Source organism: Lynx canadensis, chromosome A3 (genome assembly GCF_007474595.2).
Source record: "Lynx canadensis isolate LIC74 chromosome A3, mLynCan4.pri.v2, whole genome shotgun sequence".
Classification (NCBI taxonomy): domain Eukaryota; kingdom Metazoa; phylum Chordata; class Mammalia; order Carnivora; family Felidae; genus Lynx; species Lynx canadensis.
The window spans coordinates 49,827,041-49,843,098 of NC_044305.1; the positions used below are offsets into that span (position 1 = coordinate 49,827,041).

Below are 16,058 nucleotides of genomic sequence, written 5' to 3' on the forward strand. Positions count from 1 at the left end.
ATCGGGCTCTGTGCTGACAGCTCAGAGCCTGCAGCCTGCTTCAGATTGTTTCCCTCTCTCTCTGCACTTCCCCCACTCATGCTCTGCCTCTCTCCTTCAAAAATAAACATCAAATAAAAAATTTTTTAAAAAGTTATTTACATACTTTTATCATACCTTATTGCTTTGTAAGACTGTTGTTTTTTTGTCGTTAGTTTTATCAAAGTGTAATTTGTATACAACAAAGTACAAATTTAGCACATTTTTTAGTTTTACTAGTATATATATCCATGTAACCAGTGCTACAGTCAAAATTTCTGTCATCCTCAGGGTTCCCTTTTCCCTTTTGTAGCTACCTACCACCTACTACCTGTAGCTTTTGTAGCAGCTTTAGTCAACCACTGGTTTTTTTGGTCTGGATTCCCTGTCATTCCTTTTGATGGCCAAATAACATTCCATTGAGTGAATATACCATATTTGGCATATCATCAAGTTAATGGATATTCGGGTGTTTCCATTTTGTAGCTGCCATAAATAATGCTGCTCTGGGGGCACCTGGGTGGCTTAGTCAGTTAAGCATCTGACTCTTAATTTTGACTGAGGTCATGATCTCACAGTTGTGAGATCAAGCTCTGTGTCAGGCTCCGTGCTGAGCGTGGAGACTGCTTAAGATTCTCTCTCTCCCTCTGCCTCTGCCCCTTCCCTGCTTGTGCATGTGCATGCTCTCTCCAAAAAAAAAAAAAAAAAAAAAAAGAAGTGCTGTTCTGAACATTTATGTACAAGGTTTTGAATGAACATACGTTTTCAGTTCTCTTGAATACTTGTTGGATAATATGGTAATTATATGTTAAATGTTTTGAGGAGGGTGCCTGGGTGACTCAGTTAAGCATCTGACTTCTGCTCAGGTCATGATCTCACAGTTCATGAGTTCAAGCCCAGCATCAGGTGAGCTCGAGCCCTGCTTTGGGTGAACATGAGCCCCTCACTGGGTGAGCCCCACGTCTCTCTCTGTCTTTGACCCTTGGAGGATTCTCTGTCTCTCTCCCTCTTTCTGTCCCTTGCTCTTGCACCCTGTCTCTCACAAAAAAATAAATAAATAACTTTTTGAGGAACAATCATATTGTTTTCCATAGGGCTCTACCACTTTACATTCCTATCTGCAGTGCTTGAGGGTTCCAATTTCTCCTCATCCTCACTGACATTTGTTAGAGCCAATCCTAGAGGTATGAATTTTGATAATATTTAGTATAAATCAAAGATAAACATAGGGTAGATGAAATATTGCTATAGACTTGGTAGAGGAATTAATGGATGTGTATTAACACCATTTTATATGTTCTAGGAGGATGGACTCAGGCAAGTTCTGGAAGAGATGAAAGCTTTGTATGAACAAAACCAGTCTGATGTGTAAGTTTTGATGAGATTGATATTTTATTTTATTTTTTAATTAGGTTTTTGTTTTTTATTATTTTTTAATGGTTTCAGGAGTAGAATTTAGTGGTTCATCACTTACATATAAAACCCAGTGGTCATCCCAACAAGTGCCCTCCTTAATGCCCTTCACCCATTTAGCCCATTCCCCACCCAGCACCCCTTCAGCAACCCTCAGTTTGTTCTCTGTATTTAAGAGTCTCTTATGGTTTGCCTCCCTCTCTCTTTTTATCTTAGTTTTCCTTCCCTTCCTGTATTTTCATCTGTTTTGTTTCTTAAATTCCACATTTGAGTGAAATCATATGATTTTTATCTTTCTCTGACTGACTTTTTTCACTTAGCATAATACACTCCAGTTCCATCCACAATGTTGCAAGTGGCAAGACTTCATTCCTTTTGATTGCTGAGAAATATTCCATTGTGTATATATACACCATGTCTTCTTTATACATTCATCAGTCAGTAGACATTTGGGTTCTTTCCATAATTTGGCTATTGTAGATAATGCTGCTATAAACCTTGTTGATGTTCCCTTTTAAATACAATTGTGCAATTGTGGGGTTGTAGGGTAGTTCTATTTTTAATTTTTTTAAGGAACCTCCCTGCTGTTGTCCAGAATGGCTGTACCTGTTTGCATTCCCACCAGCAGTGCAAAAGTGTTCCTATTTCTCTGCATCCTCACCAGCATCTGTTGTTTCCTGATTGTTCATTTTAGCCATTCTGACAGGTGTGAGGCGGCACCTCATTGTGGTTTTGATTTTCATTTCCCTGATGATGAATGATGTTGAGCATCTTTTCAGGTGTCTGTTTGCCATCTGGATGTCTTCTTTGGAAAAGTGTCTATTTGTGTCTTCTGCCCATTTCTTCACTGGGTTATTTGTTTTTTGGGTGTTGAATTTGATATGTTCTTTATTTTTTTCTTTAATTAAAAAAAATTTTTTTTTATGTTTATTCATTTTGAGAGAGACAGAGTGAGCAAGGGAGGGGCAGAGAGAGGGAGAGAGAGAATCCCAAGCAGGCTCCTCACTGTCAGCTTGGAGCCCGATGCAGGGCTCGACTCACAAAACATAAGATCATGACCTGAGCTGAAACTGAGAGTCAGATGCTTCACTGACTGAGCCACCCAGGCGCCCCTAGTTTGATATGTTCTTTATACATTTTGGGTACTAACCGTTTATCTGATATGTCATTTGCAAATATCTTCTCCCATTCTGTCAGTTACCTTTTAGTTTTGTTAATTATTTACTTTGCTGTGCAGAAGATTTTCATCTTGATGAGGTCCCGATAGGTCATTTTTGCTTTTGTTTCCCTTGTCTCCAGAGACATGTCTAGTAAGAAGTTCCTGCTCCCAAGGTCAAAGAGATTGTTGCCTGTTTTTTCCTCTAGGATTTTGATGGTTTCCTATCTTACATTTAGATCTTTCATCATTTTGAGTTTATTTTTGTGTATGATGTAAGAAAGTGGTCCACTTCATTTGTGTGCATGTCACTGTCCAGTTTTCCCAACACCATTTGCTGAAGAGACTGTCTTTTTTCCACTGGATAGTCTTTCCTGCTTTGTTGAAGATTAGTTAGCCATACATTTGTGGGTCCATCTCTGGGTTCTCTATTCTATTCCATTGATCCGAGTGTCTGTTTTTGTGCCAGTACCATGCTGTCTTGATGATTACAGCTTTGTAATACAGCTTGACGTCCGGAATTGTGAAACGTCCAGCTTTGGTTTTCTTTTTCAACGTTACTTTGGCTATTTGAAGTCTCTTCTGGTTCCATACAAATTTTAGGATTGTTTGTACTAGCTCTGTGAAGAATGCTGGTGTTGTTTTGATAGGGATTGCATTGAATATGCAAATTGCTTTGGGTAGTATTGACATTTTAACAATATTTGTTCTTCCAAACCATGAGCATGGAATGTTTTTCCATTTCTTTATGTCTTCTTCAGTTTCTTTCATAAGCTGTCTATAATTTTCAGTGTACAGATCTTTTACCTCTTTGGTTAGGTTTATTCCTAGGTATTTTATGGTTTTGGGGGCAATTGTAAATGAGATTGATTCCTTGATTTCTCTTTCTGCTGCTTCATTATTGGTGTCTAGAAATGCAACTGATTTTCGTACGTTAATTTTATATCCTAAGACTTTGCTGAATTCGTGTATCAGTTCTAGCAGTTTTTTGGTGGAGTCTTTCAGGTTTTCCACGTACAGTATCATGTCATCTGTGAAGACTGAAAGTTTGACTTCTTCTTTGTGTTGTCTGATTGCTGAGGCTAGGCCTTCCAACACTTTGTTGAACAACAGTGGTGAGAGTGTACATCCCTGTCATGTTCCTGACCTTAGGAGGAAAGCTCTGTTTTTCCCCATTGAGGATGATGTTAGCTGTGGGTCTTTTGTATATGGCCGTTATGAACTTGAGGCATGATCCCTTTGTCCCTACAGAGGGTTTTGTGAGGGTTTTCTATCAAGGAACGATGCTGTATTTTGTGAAATGCTTTTTCTGTACCTATTGAGAGAATCATGTGGTTCTTATCCTTTCTTTTATTAATGTACTGTACCATGTTGATTATTTTGGGGATCTTGAACCAGTCCTGCACCCCAGGAATAAACCCCACTTGATCGTGGTGAATAATTATTTTAATGTATTGTTGGATTCAGTTTGCTAGTATCTTGTTGAGAATTTTTGCATCCATGTTCATCAGGGAAATTGGTCAGTAGTTCTCCTTTTTAATGGAGTCTTTGTCTGGTTTTGGAATCAGTGTAATGCTGGCTTCATAGAATGAATTTGGAAGTTTTCCTTCCATTTCTATTTTTTGGAACAGTTTCAAGAGAATAGGTGTTAACTCTTCATTAAATGTTTGGTAGAATTCCCCTGGAAAGCCATCCGGCCCTGGCCTCTTGTTTGTTGGATTCAGTTTCTTTACTGGGTATGGGTCTGTTCAAATTTTCTATTTCTTCCTGTTTTCAGTTTTGGTAGTTTATATGTTTCTAGGAATTTACCCGTTTTTTCCAGATTGCCCAATTCGTTGGCATATAATTGTTCATAATATTCTCTTATTAATGATTGTATTTCTGCAGTGTTGGTTGTCATCTCTCTTCTTTCATTCATGATTTACTTGAATCCTTTTTCTTTTTAATAAATCTAGCTATGGGTTTATCAATTTTGTTAATTCTTTCAAAGAACCAGCTGCTGGTTTCATTGATCTGTTCTACTGGCTTTTTTATTTTGATATCATTGATTTCTGCTCTAATCTTTATTATTTCTCTTCTGCTAGTTTTGGGTTTTATTTGTTGTTCTTTTTTCCATCTCCTTTAGGTGTGAGGTTAGGTAAGTTGTGTATGAGACATTTTTTTCCTTCTTTAGGAAGGTCTGGATTGCTACATACTTCCCTCTTAGTTTATTATATACTTCCCTCTTGTTTTGTTTTTATTTTTGTTTTTTTTCCTATTTTTTTACGGTAAAATACAAATAACATAAATTTGTCATCTTAATCATTTTAGTGCATAGTTCCGTAGTATTAAATATGTGCATAATGTTACACAGCTATCTGCACCATCCATCCTCATAACCCTTCATCCTGTAATACTGAAACTCTGTGCCCATTAATTAATCTGGTTTTTAAATGTGATACTTGGCTAATATCTAAGGAGATGTACATTTTATAGGGTAAAACCAAAGTTTTTCCCTCTGTGTGAAGAACACTGCAGTATAGGACATGCATGTAGTTGAAGATCAATAAATATTTGTGGGGGGCGCCTGGGTGGCGCAGTCGGTTAAGCGTCCGACTTCAGCCAGGTCACGATCTCGCGGTCCGTGAGTTCGAGCCCCGCATCAGGCTCTGGGCTGATGGCTCGGAGCCTGGAGCCTGTTTCCGATTCTGTGTCTCCCTCTCTCTCTGCCCCTCCCCCGTTCATGCTCTGTCTCTCTCTGTCCCAAAAATAAATAAACGTTGAAAAAAAAATTAAAAAAAAAATAAATAAATAAATATTTGTGGGATGAGTGAAGAAGGACCATTTTGACTCCGTTTTAGCTCACTTTATTCCAAGGATTTGGAAGAGTAGTTCCTTTTAAAATAAAAACATGATAAAAGACCATAATCTTAAACCATGATGTTAGGTTTGTCTCTTATACTAGCATGATAAAGGAATTCCAAAAGGTGAGTTAACACTATGTCTTTTGAAAACAATTGAGATTAATCAGTATGCAAAAATGCAAAATACCAAATGGTTAAATGAAATGCTGATAGCGTGATCTTAAGTAAATTAGTTAGCTTTTGGCTTTTTTATCTTTTAACATAATAAAAGCTCTGATGTGGAGGCAGGTACTATTTGGTTACATTAACTGCTGATTATGTAAATGGGCAAAAACAAACATGGAAGTCCTTTGTCAGTTGGCTTTGAAAATTTTACTTAGCTAAAATATACATATTCATTCTTTTCTTCTTCTTTTTCTTTTTTAATGTTCTTTTCTTTAAATGTTCTTCCCAGGAATGAAGTGAAATCAGGTGGACAAAGTGATTTGATACCAACCATCAAATTCCGACACTGTTCCTTGTTAAGAAATCGACGCTGTACTGTAGCATACCTGTAAGCTTCTCAGTTTTTGCTTGGAGTGGCAGGAAACAATGGAGGATTTTGCACGTGGTTTCCTAATTAACCATTTTGAATGGATAACAGAAATTCTTACATTTGTTTTTCCTGGGCAAGCATTCTAAATACTTATCTTTTTTCCATTATTATTTTTTTAATCATGAAAAATGCAGTTTTCATAAAACTAGAATATTATGAAAAATATTATGAACCTCCCCCACCTCCAGGGAGCCATCATCTAAGTTTAACAATTTTTAACATTTTGCCATATTTGCTTCATCTTGTTTTATTTGTCTGTGCTAAATTAATCTAGAACATCATGGCCTTTTACTACTGAATATTTTAATATGCATCTCTAAGAAATAAGGTCCTTTTTGGATCTTTTTTCACATGACCACTGTACCGTTCTCAAACATTGAGAAATGAAGAAGCCTTCACCACACCTGTCCTGTCCATATTTGTGTATCCCTGTTGTCCCAAAGGTGTCTTCTTATAGTTATGTGGTCTCATACCTTCTTGTCCTAGGTATGATCGACTGCTTCGGATCAGAGCACTCAGGTGGGAGTATGGCAGCGTCTTGCCAAATGCTTTACGGTTTCACATGTCTGCTGAAGAAGTAAGTTAGCACTGTTGTTCACGTTTCTGATCTGGAAAATGCTGGTTCTGGCATTGTCCTGTGAAAGTATTTACAGTATTTCTCTTTGTGTTTAACATCTGTTTTCAGCAATTTTTGGCTTGTATTTATTTGGTATATACTGTGATAAGAATTTAGGAGTAATTCTAAATGCTATGTGGAAACCTCTGTTATTGACAAAGTAAAGGGTCCCATTATGTTACTTATTAGTGATGCATCAGTAGGATTAAAAACTGGCATTATTATTTAGATGAGTGTGTATGTGTGCATGTGCGCATGCCCTTTCCTAGTCAACATGAATACTCTTCATTCGTCCAGTCACTAAGGCACAAAACTAGCCCAGTATTTAAGGACACAGGACTAGAGTCAAGTAAACCTAGGTTCAGACATTGTCCTTGTCACTATCTAATCTTGGGCAAGTTACTTGAGTTCTCTCTATGCCTGAATTCCCTCATTTACAAAATGAGGATGGTAGTACTTACCTGTAGCAGGTTTGCAGTAGCTTCTGACACTAACTATGTAGAGTTAGACTGAACTTGACAGGCTAAGACTGCCCTCTGCAGACACCTGCCACAGGTTTTGGGTGTTCCCAGGGCCACCCTCCCTTGTGACTAAATGGCTATAAATTCACGGGTTCCTGCTATCTTCTTTGGTTTGAGACTTTGAATCTCTTAATGTCAGTCTAACTTCCAGAGAGGAGAGGGGAGTTAGAGATGGCGCTCAGTCACATGGATAGTGATTCAAGCAATGGTGCGTGTGTGATGAAACCCCATTAAAAATTCTGGACACCAAAGCTTGTGTGAGCCTCCCTGGTCGATAGTGCTTTGTGTGTACTGTTACACATCATTGTGCCAAGAGTATGATGTGTCATGATTCTATAGGGAGAGGACCCTAGAGCTTCTTGTTTGCTTACTGTCAGGGAATAAGAATGTCCTGTTCTTTTCAAGGTCCTAGCCAGATTAAGAGTCGAATTTAACACAGGAGAAAAATCAAATTTAACTTCGTACATACTGGGAATCCACACAGACATGGAAATTCCAAAGATAGTGAGGCAAAATGAGGTATACATGTTTTGTTTTTGTTTTTTCTTAAAGTAAGGTCTATACCCAGCGTGGGTCTTGAACTCAAGACTCAGATCAACAGACACATGCTCTACTGGCTGAGCCAACCAGGCACCCTAAGAGTTAGGGGTTTAGGACTTCAAAGGGAAAGAATGTAAGTAATCCTTAGGAAGAATGAAAAAGAGCAGATATTTGGTAAACAGATCTTTGTTGGGCCCACAGAAACAATGAAACAAAGAGAGGACTTGCATCAAACTGTCCTTGCTAGGTTCTTCCTTGTCTACCATACCTTGTTCATAGCATAATATAGTTGTCTATGGTGGTAGCTCTCTTCCTAGAGCAGGTCCTCTATCTAAATTTTTTTAAGGCAGTTGTAGGGGAGGTAAAGAGCTTTTCCTGAATATACTGGTTTATTTATTTATTTTTTTGAAAAAAAAATTTAATGTTTATTTTTGAGAGAGAGACGTAGCATGAACAGGGGAGGAGCAAAGAGAAAGGGAAACCAAATCTCAAACAGGCTCCAGGCTCTGAGCTGTCAGTACAGAGCTCGACACCGGGCTCGAACTCACGAACTGTGAGATCATGACCTGAGCTGAAGTCTGGACGCTTAACCTACTGAGCCACCCAGGCACCCCTGAATCTACTTTTTAACTCAAAATAGTCTTCATGCCAAAGTGGCCCATTTTGGGGTGACCTGCCCTTGGCCCCTCTAGTACCCTCCCAGACCTCACTCTGTGTGTCTTCCTTTGGCTGGTTCTGATAATTATCCCTCTTGCTATGGTAAAATTGTGATTGTAAGTGTAGTGCTTTCTAGAGCTTTGTGAGTCATTCAGGTGCATTATTGAACCTGAGGTTGCACGCATGTGTACACACATACATACACACACACTTTCTAATGAGGGTTATGAAGGTGTTTTTCTGTGTAGTTTCTTAAGAGCTATGTTGTTTTACCTTTCACAAGGACATCTGCAGTAGTGGCATTGGTTTTTGTATATAATGTTAAAAGTCAGCTTGCATTTTGGATATGGATATTGAGATGATCCAGCACCATTTAATTGGAAAGGAGGATCTCCTTTCCCCATTGCTCTGTGCATGGTACCACTTTTTTTCATGAATTGAGTATCAGTATATCTGGGGATTTAGGATAGGAGACTTTCCCTTGTGTTCTTTTAATTTATTTGTCCTTATGCCAGTTCTGTATTGTACCTTTATAAGTCTTCAGCAAGCATACCCATCTTGTTCTTCTTTTTCAATTGTCTCAACTGTTTTGGGCCCTTTGAATTTCCATGTAAATTTTAGACTCAATTTGTCAGGTTCTATTTTTTTTTTAAATGAGATTTTGATTGAGATTGAATTGAATACATAGATGAGTTGATATTATAATACTGAATTGTGAATGTGGTAATCCCTCCATATATTTAGGTCTGTAATATGTTTCAACAATGAAAAAAATTAACAGATTTACTAAGGCAAAATTTACATGCATAAAATTTACTCTTTTAAAGTATACAATTCAGTGTTTTTTGGTATATTCAGAGTTGTGCATCTACTACCAACACCTTATTCCAAGACATTTTCATCACCCCCAAAAGAAACTATGTATCCATTATCAGTTATTTCATGTTTTCTCCTCTCTTCCTAGCCCCTGGAGATTACTAATCTACTTTCTCTCTTTATAGATTTGCCTACTATGGGTTTTTCATATAGGTGGAATTATGTAATATGTGGCCTTTCAGTTAGCATGTTTTTAAGATTATCTATGTTACTGACATTATCAGAACTCTATTCTGATGTGTGGCTAAATAATAATCCATTGTACAGATATACATACCTTATCCACTCATCAGTGATAAATACTTGGGTGTTTTTGTCAGCAGGGTTTTATGGTTTTCAGAAAAACCATCAATACAATTTGGAGAGATCATAATTCTGAAATGGTATATTTTTCATGGTTCTGCTTCTGGTCTGTGTTTAAGTATGCTGGCATATAAATTCTGTAAGAATGGAGATTTTTGTTCACTTGTTAAATGATCCATCCTAAATACCCAGAACAGGGCCTGGTTCACAGCAAGCAATACTTGTAGTTTAAATGAATGAATGGTCAGTAATGATCCATGTGGGGAAATGTGCTATTTATAAAAGGATGAGTATACAGTTTTTGCAAGTTTCTTTCTTCTAATTTTGTCAAATGATCATCTCTGTGTTTGCAGATGGAGTGGTTTAATCATTATAAAAAGTCCCTTGCTACTTATATGAGGTCACTGGGAGGAGATGGAGGTTTGGACATCACACAAGATATGAAACCTCCGAAAAGCCTATATATAGAAGTAAGAATACCTTTTAAAATGGGTTTTTCTTTAATGAATAAATTGTGCTGACTTTTATCTAAAATGAGGGGTATGTATGAATGTTTATTAACTTAACTTGAAACAGAAAGGAAACATACATCCAAACCAAAAATGTTACCTGTTGGGGGATGGCGGGAATAGGATAGAATAGTGGAAATTATCTTTTCTTTTCTTTTCTTTTTTTGAAAATTTTCTGAACATACCTGTTTTCGCAGTGTTAACTTTGGAAACATGTATATATTTTACATATTAAAAAATTAAAGTAGAAAACCAACCTACAGATTTTGAAAGCAGAACAAAACAAATGAACCTGTGTTTCAAGTTGGTAGATTAGTCAAAGAGGAATTATTTTAGTTTTTTTTTTTTTTAAGCTTATTTATTTATTTTGAGAGAGAGTCTTAAGCAGGCTCCATGTTGCCAGCACAGAACCCGATGCAGGGCTCTATCTCATAAACCATGAGATCATGACCTGAGCCAGAATCAAGAGTCAAACGCTTAACCAATTGACTCAGTCACCTAGGCACCCACCCCCCCAATGGATGTGTTCTGAGGATGAAAAGAATTACAGGGGTGCCTGGGTGGCTCAGTCAGTTAAGTTTTGGACTTTGGCTCAGGTCATGATCTCACAGTACACAAGTTTGAGCTCTGCATTGGGTTCTGTACTGATAGCACAGAGCCTGCTTCTGATTCTCTGTCTCCCTCTCTCTCTGCCCCTTTGCTGCATGGCACATGTGAGTGCATGTGCATTTTCTCTCTCAAAAATAAATAACTTAAAAAAAGATGAAAAGAACATTTAAAAAAAAATTTTTTTTAACATTATTTAAAAAATGGGGGTGCCTGGGTGGCTCAGTCGGTTAAGTGTCCAACTTCAGCTCAGGTCATGATCTCGTGGTTCGTGGGTTCGAGCCCCACATCAGGCTCTGTGCTGACAGCTCAGAGCCTAGAATCTGCTTTGAATCCTGTGTCTCCTTCTCTCTCTGCCCCTCCCCTGCTCGTTCTCTCTCTCTCTCTCTCTCTCTCTCTCTCTCTAAAATAAAAATTTTTTAAATTTTTTTTAAAAAATGAAAAGAATTGCAAAGAAATTTTAAACTGTTTTTAGTATAGTAATCATATTGTTAGTAATGTCATTACTGTTCTTTTGAAACATTTTATATATTGACAAATCAAGCAAAAAAGTAATGTCACCAGTAGCCAAGATTTTCTTTTTCCTTTTTTCTTTTCTTTTCTTATTTGATTTGATTTGATTTGATTTGATGTTTAATGTAATTTATTGTCAAGTTAACTAACATACAGTGTACGTAGTATGCTCTTGGTTTTGGGGGTAGATTCCCATTATTCATCACTTACATACAACACCCAGTGCTCGTCCCAACTCATGGCCTCCTCAATGCCCATCACCCATTTTCCCCTCTCCCCCACCCCCTCCCTCAACTCTCAGTTTGTTCTCTGTATTTAAGAATCTCTTATGGTTTGCCTCCCTCTCTGAAACTATTTTTCCCCCTTCCCTGCTCCCATAGTCTTCTGGTAAGTTTCTCAAGTTCCACATGTGAGTGAAAACATATGGTATCCGTCTTTCTCTGACTGACTTATTTCACTTAGCATAGTACCCTCTAGTTCCATTCACATTGTTGCAGATGGCAGGATTTCATTCTTTCTCATTGTCAAGTAGTAGTCCATTATATATATAAACCACATCTTCTTTATCCATTCATCAATTGATGGATATTTGGGCTCTTTCCATAATTTGACTATTGTTGACAGCACTGCTGTAAACATTGGGGTACATGTGCCCCTATGGATCAGCACTCCTGTATCCTTTGGATAAATTCCTAGTAGTGCTATTGCTGGGTCATGGTGTAGTTCTATTTTAAATTTTTTGAGGAACCTCCAGACTGTTTTCCAGAGTGGCTGCACCAGTTTGCATTCCCACCAACAGTGCAAGAGGGTTCCCGTTTCTCCACATCCTCACCAGCATCTGTTGTTTCCTGAGTTGTTAATTTTAGCCACTCTGACCGGTGTGAGGTGGTATCTCTGTGGTTTTGATTTGTATTTCCCTGATAATGGGTGATGTTGAGCATCTTTTCATGTGTCTGTTAGCCATCTGGATATCTTCTTTGGAAAAGTGTCTATTCATGTCTTCTGCCCATTTCTTCACTGGATCATTTGTTTTTCACGTGTTGAGTTTGGTTAAGTTGTTTATAGATTTTGGATAATAACCCTTTATCCAATATGTCATTTGCAAATACCTTCTCCCATTCTGTTGATTGTCTTTTAGTTTTGTTGATTGTTTCCTTTGCAGTTCAGAAGCTTTTTATCTTGATGTGATCCCAGTAGTTCATTTTTGCTTTATTACCCTTGACTTCGGTGACGTGTCAAGCAAGAAATTGCTGCAGCTGAGGTCAAAGAGAAGATTTTCAAAATAAGAAAAAATAGATTCAAATATTAAAATGAAAAAATTAAGTGAAAATTTTGTATTCCCAAACTGCAGTTCAAAATATCAGCATGGACTCATAGGGAATTATGTCTCTTTTTAAAAAAATGTTTCTTAGTTCACTGGAAAGACCTAAGGACAACAACCAACCCAGTGCCGTGAACATCCAAATTCTGGAGTCCAAATGCCATAAAGGAAACCAGATTTAATGGTGGTGGGGGCAAGGGGGAGGAAGGTGGGAAAGGCTGATTCCAGGGTCTTAAGTAAAAGCACAAGCTGCATATGGAATTCCTTGTCTTTGTAGAAAGCAGAGTGTATCAAGGACTGCAAGGGGAGTGCTAAAACCATGGGAGCTGATTTGAAGGATCTCTCATTGGACAAAGAAGGAATAATCTGAGCCTCAAAATGATTAACTTCAGTGAATTGCATCACATCAGTTATGTGAGAAGCATGAATGCATAATGGTATCAAATAACAATAACAACAGTTAAAAAAAATAAAATCTTTTTGGTTCCCCTTAGAGAATATGAGGGGTGCAAGTCATTTTGAAAAGTGGTAAATAGGGGCATCTGGGTGGCTCAGTTGGTTAAGCATCTGACTTTGGCTAAAGTCATGATCTCTCTGTTTGTGGGTTTGAGCCCCACATCGGGCTCTATGCTGACAACTCGGAGCCTGGAGCCTGCTTCAGATTCTGTGTCTCCCTCTCTCTCTGCCCCTCGTTCTCTGTTTCTTTCTTTCAAAAATAAGTAAATATTAAAAAAGAAAAAAAGAAAAGTGCTAAATAAAAGAATGGGATCAACCATCTCTGTCAGCCTTTACTGTACCCTGAGTTCTGTCTCAAGGTAGCCAAATAGCCAAATTGTTTACAAGGGAAATTCTTTTCTTCCTTTTCTTTCTTTCTTTTTTCTTTTCCTTTTCTTTTCTTTTTCTTTCTTCCTTCCTTCCTTGCTTGCTTTCTTTTTCTTTCTTTCCTTTCCTTCCTTTCTTTCCTTTCTTTCTTTCTGTTTATTTTTTAAGTAATCTCTACACCCGGAGTGCCTGGGTGGCTCAGTTGGTTAAGTGTCCAACTTCAGCTCAGATCATGACCTCATGGTTTGTGAGTTCGAGCCCCGCGTTGGTCTCTGAGCTTACAGCTCAGAGCCTGGAGCCTGCTTCGGATTCTGTGTTTCCCTCTCTCTCTGCCCCTCCCCTGCTCATGCTGTCTCTCTCTCAAAAATAAACATTTATAAATTGAAAAAATTAAAAAAAATAATCTCTGCACCTAACATGGAGCTCAAACTTACAACCCCAAGATCAAGAGTTGCATGCTCTACTGACTGAGTCAGCCAGGTGCCCTGGGGAATTTCTTCTTCATGGAAGAATTCTGGCTAATAAATGCAGCAGAAATAAAAGAACTACATTAATGCCATTTTGTAGCCTTAATGTGTGGAGGCAAATAGCTTCTAAAACTGGTAGGTGGAAGTTAGTAGAGATGATAATGATGAATATGGATGAATACAGGTAATACCTACACCTGCTGATCAATCCTAACATCCAGAAAGGAACAACCAGATGTTTTGTGCTTCATGAGGTCTTAGAAGAAGAGCTTAATAACACCATTTGCCAGAAAAATCAAACCTGATCTGATCCAGCCTCTAGACCTAACTTCCAGTTTAGAGGAAATTCAGGGATAGAGGAACATGTTAAGTGACCCCACAAAGATCCACAACAAAATCTAGCTTTTGGGAAACTACTAAACAAACTACCCAGTTACTTTAACAAATAAATTGCCAAGGGGAGGAAGGAAAAGGGGAATAACTATAGATTAAAAGATATGGAGACTTGTTAGAAACATGTAATGTGTAGCTTTTGTTGGATTCTGATTTGAACATGACAGCTTTAAAAAAATTCATGAGACAAATGGGGAAATTTGGGTACTAACTGGGTAGTTCATGATATGAAAATTATTAATGAGCACCTAGGTGGATCAGTTGGTTAACCATCTGACTCTGTGATCTTGGCTGAGGTCATGATCTCACTCTTTGTGGGGTGGATCCTGCTTAGAATTCTCTCTCTCCCTCTCTCTCTGCCCCTCCCCCACTTGCATGCATGCACATGTGTGTCTGAGCTTTTCATTCTCTCAAAATAAATAAACATTTTTTTAAAAAATTATTAATAAGATGTGATAACAGTATTGAGATTATGCTTTTTAAAAAGAATCTTATACCTGAAACTAATACAAGGCTGTATGTTAACTAACTGGAATTAAAATAAAAAGTGAAAAATTTTTCAGTGAAACCAAAAGCTAATTCTTTGTGAACAAGATAAAATTAATAAACCTCTAACAAATTATAAATACACAAATAAAAACAATCTTATTTTGTAGAAATAGATACTAAAATATTTATAGATGAAATGGTATCCAGGATTTGCTTCAAAATAATCCAGAAGTAGGTGAGGGAATAAGTTTGGCCACATCTTGATAATTGTTGATGCCAGTTGATGGAGTTTCATTGTATTAGTATTTTTACTTTTGAATATGTTCGAGATTTTCCATAATAAAAGTCTAAAGAAGCAAAAAGGTGGTAGTGGTGGTAGGGATTTTTCTTAAATAGTATTTCTTGAACTAAGTAAAATACCTTTGGGAGTCATGGTAAGATTCCAGAGGAATCAGGGCATGAAATTATGCTGGAAAAGTAGAAGACTGGAACTTGCTGCTGGGGTTGGCTTCATTCATAGCAATGTGAGAACTCAGGAGCACAAACTCCAGTCCTGAGTGCTCATGGGAGAGGAAAACTGGTCCTGGTGTCCTGTTGCAACACTGAGAATTGGAGTCGGTGATCTTGGCAGTTGCACACATCGTTTTCAAAAGGCTTCTTTACCCTCCCACCTTCTGACCAAGAGTCTCTCCTGATACTTAGGATGTGATTCTGCATCTGTTCTTTCATGGTGTACTTCTACCTATTCCTGGGAAAGAATCTGCATATTGAAGGAGATTGGAAGAATCTCTTTAAAACATTTTGGAGACTTACCTATGTCCTATTCTCAGATATTGTTATATTTTTGGAAGAACCTATAAGAGGCAAGTTGGAGTCCATCTAAAACATTTTCTTTTCTTTGTAGATACGTACTTTGATTTTTCAGGATTTGCAGAGGGAACACAATACATGATGTTGTCTTCCCTCTGCAGCTCCCTGGGTTTTCTTGGTGGCAGCACAGACATACACATGCATTTGGAGATCTGCCATTCTTCTTCCTCCCCATTCAAACAGGACATTTGGCATCTCTAGAGGACCACAGTATGGAATGCTAGGCCCATGTACACAGAGAAGAAACAAACAGAAAGTGACTTTATGGTTACTATATATTAAAAATAATTTCGATAAAACATCAGTTTTTCTTTTCAGGTGCGGTGTCTAAAAGACTATGGAGAATTTGAAGTTGATGATGGTACTTCAGTCCTATTAAAAAAAAATAGCCAGGTACTTCTCATCTTGAGATACTTTAAATCTTATAAGAGTGTTCAGTGATGGAAATGTTAGAATCAGTAGCAAAATAAATGTTACCTTGTGATGATCATTTGTATCATAAGCATTATGCTTAGTGTAAGATACCCTGT

General features: G+C 37.7%; 1 protein-coding gene across 2 annotated transcripts in view; it reads left to right on the top strand.

Annotated features, from left to right (window-relative positions):
- The window catches only part of GINS1 (GINS complex subunit 1), a 28,290-nt gene that overhangs the window by 8,587 nt on the left and 3,645 nt on the right, over nucleotides 1–16,058 (top strand). For both annotated transcript variants that reach the window (XM_030310245.1, XM_030310244.1), the window contains exons 2-6: nucleotides 1,322–1,386; nucleotides 5,885–5,983; nucleotides 6,512–6,602; nucleotides 9,892–10,008; nucleotides 15,847–15,921. In XM_030310245.1, the coding sequence (XP_030166105.1) occupies nucleotides 1,352–1,386; nucleotides 5,885–5,983; nucleotides 6,512–6,602; nucleotides 9,892–10,008; nucleotides 15,847–15,921 (417 nt within the window). In that variant the 5' untranslated portion in view covers nucleotides 1,322–1,351. The remainder of the gene's footprint in view (nucleotides 1–1,321; nucleotides 1,387–5,884; nucleotides 5,984–6,511; nucleotides 6,603–9,891; nucleotides 10,009–15,846; nucleotides 15,922–16,058) is intronic.